Source organism: Oncorhynchus kisutch, linkage group LG4, assembly GCF_002021735.2.
Source record: "Oncorhynchus kisutch isolate 150728-3 linkage group LG4, Okis_V2, whole genome shotgun sequence".
Classification (NCBI taxonomy): Eukaryota; Metazoa; Chordata; class Actinopteri; order Salmoniformes; family Salmonidae; genus Oncorhynchus; species Oncorhynchus kisutch.
This window is the reverse complement of record NC_034177.2, coordinates 6,614,190-6,621,546: the sequence shown is the minus strand read 5'-3', so window position 1 is coordinate 6,621,546 and position 7,357 is coordinate 6,614,190. Positions and strand designations below refer to the sequence as shown.

The 7,357-nt window shown below is 42.1% G+C and overlaps 1 protein-coding gene across 1 annotated transcript; it reads left to right on the top strand.

The window, feature by feature from the left end:
• Positions 1-1,225: 1,225 nt before the first annotated feature.
• On the top strand, positions 1,226-6,199 carry LOC109888568 (C-type natriuretic peptide 4). Its single transcript, XM_020479731.2, has 3 exons — positions 1,226-1,429; positions 2,936-3,228; positions 5,745-6,199. The coding sequence occupies exons 1-2, from the start codon at positions 1,337-1,339 to the stop codon at positions 3,203-3,205; spliced, it is 363 nt and encodes a 120-aa protein (XP_020335320.1). The 5' UTR covers positions 1,226-1,336; the 3' UTR covers positions 3,206-3,228; positions 5,745-6,199.
• The last annotated feature ends 1,158 nt before the right edge of the window (positions 6,200-7,357 follow it).

Here is a 7,357-nt window from a genome sequence, read left to right as displayed (position 1 = left end):
ATCAGATTTGACCATGGTTCATTTAATTTGCCTGAGCCTAACCGGAAGGGCGCATAGGCAAACGGAGCATCTTCACCTGGGCTCCGCTATGTTATCTCTGTCGCATCAGTGATGTTTGTGGGGTCTGACACGCTCGACAAATCGAATGAACCATAGGCTTTTGATCGTGACTGACGGGTTAGAGTACACGTTATAGGGACAGCAGGCACACACACGTAATGCTTGTAGTTGCATGGGAATCGCACGGCAGACTAAACCCATACATGTCCCCCAGGTCGATGCCCAAATGGATGCATTGATATAAAGTAAATGAGCATCAGTATCGTCTAATATCTACCAATTACTGACAATAACCAAGGAAACAGCCTATCAGAGAGCGCATATTAGCCTACAATTCTACAGCAGGTCCACACGACGCACAACCCCCCAAAGTTCAGTTTCAATCTCATTTACAAGGAGGTTGGAGCCGTTGTAATTGCCTAGATCTTTTGAATTCAAGTTTTAGACACTCGTGTTTTAAAGTTACGCATTATTCATTATTTTTTTCACATATTGGTGCACAGGCTGAATAGGCCTATTTGTTATTATGAGTTAATGTATATCAATAGAAAATACAGCTGACTAACGAATACATCATTCCAAACAAAAATACACATTTATTTACCAAGACAGTACATATTTTGGAATGGTGTTTGATAAACCCCCCCCCCCCCCCCCCCCCATTCTGCGTTAATGAGTGGGTTTATCATTCCCCACAAAATCTGTTGCATTTAACAAGTCAGGTCTTGATTTCTTTGGAACTCATTGTCCAACCTCATTTCCTCGCGGTGGGTGGTTGGCATTTTAATAGAGTATCATGTGTCTGCCAATGCCACACTGCTACACTTGTGAATTACATATCATTTCTCCTTTTCAAGCAAAGCAATTAGGTATTGTTTTGGTGGCAAACCAGTCGTAGTGGTGCATGGTGAAACAGTAATTGTAATTGTTTTTTTGTTTTATTTCATAAATTTAAGCCATAATGACCGGTGTAGATATCATTTTAATTCATAATTTAGCATGACGCGCTCCTCAATAGATTACGCAGGTAGGCCTATGCAGAAGAAAAAAAACGAAATTGGCAAGGTACGAGAGGGAGGGGGAAGGAAGACCATTACGCAGGTTGTCATGACATCACCAGCGGCCGGCTATAAAGCCGTGAGTAGTAATTCGTAGAGTTAGAGTAGCACTTGGGAAGCTTGGAGTAAAGACCGAAGCAGAGACAGAGAACCAATATCATTTATCGTATACTGAACTTCGCCAAAGAGGAATCCTTTACAACAAAAAACTTGTCAGAATGAACATCTCACATTTGGTGGCATGTGGACTTATGATCACCCTGCTTTCACTGCGGACAGGGGCGAAGCCTCTGACACCGGCGCAACAGAAGGTGAGGTCACTTCATTGATGTGCGCGCTGTAATTTGTGAGCGGAATGCGATTATTTTGAGAAATATATTTGCATGGTGCGCAGCTATAGGCTAACTAATAATATTCACATTACGGTTCCCCAAATAGCATCAACAACTGATGCAAGTGTATAGACTACTGGGAATGTATATATTGGTATGCATACTATCAATGGCCATGTATCATATATATATATATATATATAGGCTATATTATACTAAGACCATTGCATTTACATTACACCGCTCATTTTGAAGATGGGGGGTTTGTATCTTTCTTAACGTACGCTTAGGCTATTACTGAAAGGAAAGGCTTGCTTTTTTATTTATTTTTAAAACGATCAGGGCGATATATGGATAGATACTGTGTTCAACGGCGAAACTACAGCCACTTAGGCTACTTAATTGCATACGGTTGACTATATTCATGCTGGTACCCAAGCGCGCGTCTTGAGAAGCGCTCGAGTGGACATAGGATATGAGGACACAGTGACCTTTACATGTAGACTTCCCAAATTAGCTTTTGCGCGTCCTACATGTAACATACATATTGGTTGCCTTCAATAGGCTACTAAGTCAATCTTACATATCTTTGAAAACGTGTTTTTTAAACCAGATAACATCCCTTTCCCACCCGTTGAAAAGGCGCATCTGCCATCAAGAGACTCATAGCGCAAATAATTCAACAACAAAAAGCATTATGTCCTTTAATCAACGTTGAAAACTGATTGGATTTGCAAAAAGTAATCAATGTAAGGCAATTTAGTAATTGTTTTACCCAACTTTAAACCTAAATACAACGACATGGTTAAAAAAAAACAAATCACGTTGAATTCAAGTTAGTTGACAACTCAACCAAATGTAAATCAAAACCAGACGTTGAACTGACGTCTGCGCGAGTGGGTATTCTACTGCATGCGCACCTGTCTCTCCAGCTGCATCCGATAATCCCCGGGACTGGGAGACTCATTTCTGACCAGTGTTTATCGCTTTATTCAACGAATGTGCAATTAGAAAGGCTACACGCCGTTTCCCATGTGTTAAAGCGCAACTGTAGCCCATGACCACACACAAATTCAGGATTTGGTTTCAAAGGACGGGCCAATTAATTGCAGCATTTTATATGATTTCTATTCAGTAGCTAATTTACGTCAGAACTCGTCGTGTAGCTACTGTCTTTTGGTTCTTCCCGACGCGAGTCAAGTGTAGACAGCACTGACATTACTAGATGTAGCCTATAATTGAGCAAAGGTTTCATATGGAACATAAATACATTTACAAGGCCAGTTGAAAACAAAAAGTGTTGGGAAAAGTGCAGGATAGTGAGTTTACTGCTTGCCGAAGTAGGCAATTGATGTCCCGAATACGCATATTTGTCGTTAATCAGAATCATTCCCAGATGCGCAATCTGCTGACAGGTGCTTACACAAGTCGTTTCCATAGAGAATGTATTATCTAAAGCGGGTGTCTCTTGTTTCTGTATCCCAGTCTCTCAGGAGTTTGCTGGGGGAGGAACTGTCGGAGTTCATGGCGTCGGACGAGAGAGAGCAGCGGCTGGAAAAAGTGCGCTCCCGGGTACGCTTGCTGCGAGACCTGCGCATGGACACTCGCGCCAAGGCCATGTGGGCGCGACTGCTGAACGACCAGCCCAGCGCACGGAGACACAAATCAAACACCAAGAAAGGATCCGCGGCCCGGAGCGGCTGCTTCGGACACAAAATGGACAGGATAGGCACCATTAGCGGCATGGGCTGTTAGAGAAGGCATATCAAGACTTGTTGGTAAGTAACCTAACCTCTCATGCGATCTCCCTTTCTCCATGCGCAATTGCACATCGTGTGATTTAAATCAGAAGGAACGTACATCACTACCACTTTAGGATGGGAGACAAAAAGGCGAATGATATATATATTTTAAAGACCATTGGAAAACAACCTAATTTGAGGACCGTTCTCTGGGCCTACTACAAACTCCCCAATGTAACTCCTGTCAGAATGTCAGATGAGTCACCCATAGACTACAGACTGTAAAAGCGTTGAACAGTTTGCAGTAAATACCTATGTTAAAAAAAAAAATACATTTAACCTTTCTTTAAGAATAAATGTATGATGATGAGGTGATATAAAAATACGTTCATCATTCATTTCTCGATATTCATAAAAAAATCAAGCTAGCTCACTAGTAGCAGAGTTACATTCATCAATGATCCGCTGATAGCCCAACCTCTTGCCGATGTAAATCATGCGTTTAGGAGGCACTGTAACTACCGTGCATTTGTTACGAGTGTGTTGTTGCGGAAATAAATAGGCCTATGCTAAAAAATGTTACAATGTTGTGACTTATCTTCAATGCTCTCAAATGGTTAAATAACGACTTCATAATATAGCCTAGTATTCATGCTATTTTAACTCATAGTGGCTTGTTAGCTAGAGTCCAGACTACCTATGCTGCCACTGCTGCACTGACACATGTGCACCTCCTGACAGAAGGGATGGAGTTGGATCGGAAGGTCGTAGATGCAGCGGCTCCTCTCTTTGTCTTTCTGCCTCTGTGTCGCGTAGCAGCCAACCAGATCCAATATTGATGATTATGTAAATCAAGTGTTCAGTGTCAATCAAATGTTATGCTGCTGTGGCAGTATTGTTTATATTTAAACTAAGTAGCTAGCTACACACGATCGACCGGTCACCGCATCTCAAGCCATGCATGTTTGGATTCTGGGCATGCGAGCTCCGTACAGGGCAGGCCACCAACGGAGGGGTATGGGTGGCAAACTTGACGACGTCACGACTAATTGCGGGCAGAATAACAGACAAAACTGAATACAAAAAAAATATTCCACCAACCAATAAGGGCACTTGGCGTGTGGGAGGGCAAAGCGACAGGTGCTCGGGCACAGGTAGACTCTTACCTGTGCACGACACATGCCTGACCTCAAAATTCAGAGTAGGGATAAATCCTACAGACTAATCCTTTTGGTTTAGGCCTACTGACTAATACAAACACATCTGATTAAGACTGCATTAGGAAGAAGGATAGGGATAGACCTACAAATGCATCTGCTTCTTGATTGAAATCATGAACAATCAGCTCCAAATGGACTTTTACAAGCAGTCCATCTCTGTGCTATCTGCATTTCCTGTGCGGGACAGTGGGAGAGGGCATAACGATGTGTCCCACTGATGCTGTAACAACCTTGTGTTGACTTGTGTTGAGGACAAAAGCCCCGTAGAATGAGATCACAAATCCCCTCTTAAAATGTTCCAAGTCTGTGGGAAGCGATCAAATTGGCCTTAGGAAGTCTATACGCATTGCAGGACATCGTCATAAGTAATCATAGCTGTTGGCTGAAGGCCTAATGGGACATATGTGAACACGATGAGGACATAATCAATGACTTCATAATTGTCCCACAATCCAGTCTGCTTTATCAATGGCCTTTGGCCTGACAATAAGATCTACAGTAGATCTTAGTGTCAGGCCAAAGGCCGTTTGGTAATGCAGACTGGATTATGGGACAATTATGAGGTCATCGACCAGTCTCTAGTAGGTAGGAAGAGGAACACCTACAGAGAGAGAGCAGGTTCCTCTCTTTGTAGATGGACACACTCACAGAAAACATGTAACACACACAGCACCCTAGGAGGAATGTTCCAGGAAACCCTTCCCTTTTGCTCAGAAAAAAAAGCAGAACATTAAAGGGGCGGTATGCAGGATGAGGCAATGGGGAAACCAGGTGAATCATGCTAAGGGGTGCTTGGCCTTCATGTGGTTGTGTGTGGCTAACGGTGAAATCCTGCCGGGGGGGGGGGGGGGTGGTGCCTTGCGTACGCTGTGGCTCAGACAGTCACATACTGTATAGACAAAGTGTGTATGTTTCTTGGGCAGACACCTCTCTTCCTCCTTTTACTAACTTTAATGTGAGAAGTGAGAGATGAGCAGAGTATTGGGCAGTCAATTAAGGATTGTGTGAGAGACAAGGTCTGGACAGTGGTTGGTCGGAGCAGAGGTGTGCATTGAGACTGTTTAGTTAGAGGGTTTGTTTTAGTGAGACTGACAGGTGATCGGCTATAATTTGTGTCCATATCTATTTAGAGGTGTCTGTGAACAGGTCCATCTATTTAGAGGTGTCTGTGAACAGGTCCATCTATTTAGAGGTGTCTGTGAACAGGTCCATCTATTTAGAGGTGTCTGTGAACAGGTCCATCTATTTAGAGGTTTCTGTGAACAGGTCCATCTATTTAGAGGTTTCTGTGAACAAATCCATCTAACCAGGTCTTTTCTTCTTTCTTCCCAGAGCATTCAGACGATGGGTTCGGACAACTTGGGTTAAGTTGGTCCTCGCCTGAGGAAAATTAACCTAAAAAGTGACCGATTTTTGGTACGAAAAGCCACCATGACCAACATATTCAAGGACTGAGACAACAATGATAAAACCAATCCATATGTATAACATAAAGACCAACACACAATACAAAATGGCGGATAAGGGTGGAAAAACTAGAAACCGCAAAGCTGTATATTGTCGCTGCTGCTGTACATTCGTGTACTTTCATTCCGCATAAATGTATTTATGTTTTAAAAACTATTTATGTGTTTATAAAAGAGATATTTATAAATATGAGTTTTATTTATGCAACATTTTGAAATGGATGCAAACTGCAGGTCAATTCTGTTTGTAACCTTTTTTTGTTGTTGACCTAAACAGTTGTACATGTTTTCAAAATGATTAAAAAAAAAACATTCCATGCACTTATGAGTCTCCTTCCAGTTTCTGTATATGGGGAAACCATGTCTAGGGCTCTATTCAGTGGGAGTCTGAGGCTGAGGCTTTGTTCCGTGATAGTGAACCGCTTACATAGGCCAACAAATCTCTTCATTGAGTGCTGTTGTAAATTCCCTTTTTATTATTAAGAGGGGCAAGTGAATGGACAGAGATATACAAGAACACAAACTGTTAGGCAAGACCAAATGGCAAATATAGATACTGTATACATAACTTGCTTCCTCTCAACAGTTTCATCATCGGCGTCAACTATTGTTTCTTAAGCTGCAACAGCTTTTAACATGTCAGGCTGGAGTGCTTGGATATCCTCATTAATCCTCATGAGGGTCACGTATGTATGCAGGGGAGCAATCATGTGAATGTGTGTATTCATTGGAACAACTACAGCAGAGGTATCCGTATGAATCACCTGGATGTTGAGCATTACGACACCTAATGTTTGAAAATGTTTTTACAGTGGAAAAAAACAGAAAATAAGCATTTCTTATTGGGGAAGTCCCTATTTCAATCCGTTCTCTTCCATTTGGTACTTATTGAACACAACCCTGCAACCAGCTCTTGATAAACATAACCATTTTTGAACAAAGGCAAGTGTTCAGCAGTGTGATATTTAAACACAAGAGGGCAGCAGTGAGAAAATAAATGTGGAATTCTCCCAACTGTGCAGGTGCATGAGCTGTATGCCAGTGAGCCTGAGCTAAGGCACTCAGAGACCACTGAAAATGGATAACTAACTCCCTGCAACATCGTTAGCACTGACGTGATTTCAGAATATGAGGCCCATGCGGTAGCCGGAAGACAGGGTAGTCATTTGACAAACATCTGAAGGGTATGATATAGAACATGTAAAAATGGACAGCCCTTCAAAGAATATATAGCAATACATGTGATCAATTTACTGTATTTACCATAATGCTTGATGTAATCAACACCATCCGCCCATCTCATCATGGTCTCTCATCTCATGGTCCATTTATTTTAGTTACAGACTACATAGGAATCCATGTGTTGCAGAGAAGTCACTATGAAAAGACAGGAGCGTGGAGGTTCTGTGTAAGAGTGATGCTCTCCCCTAATTTGATTTGTTCCTATCTAAGAGGAAAGGGGATACATGGGAAAAGGAC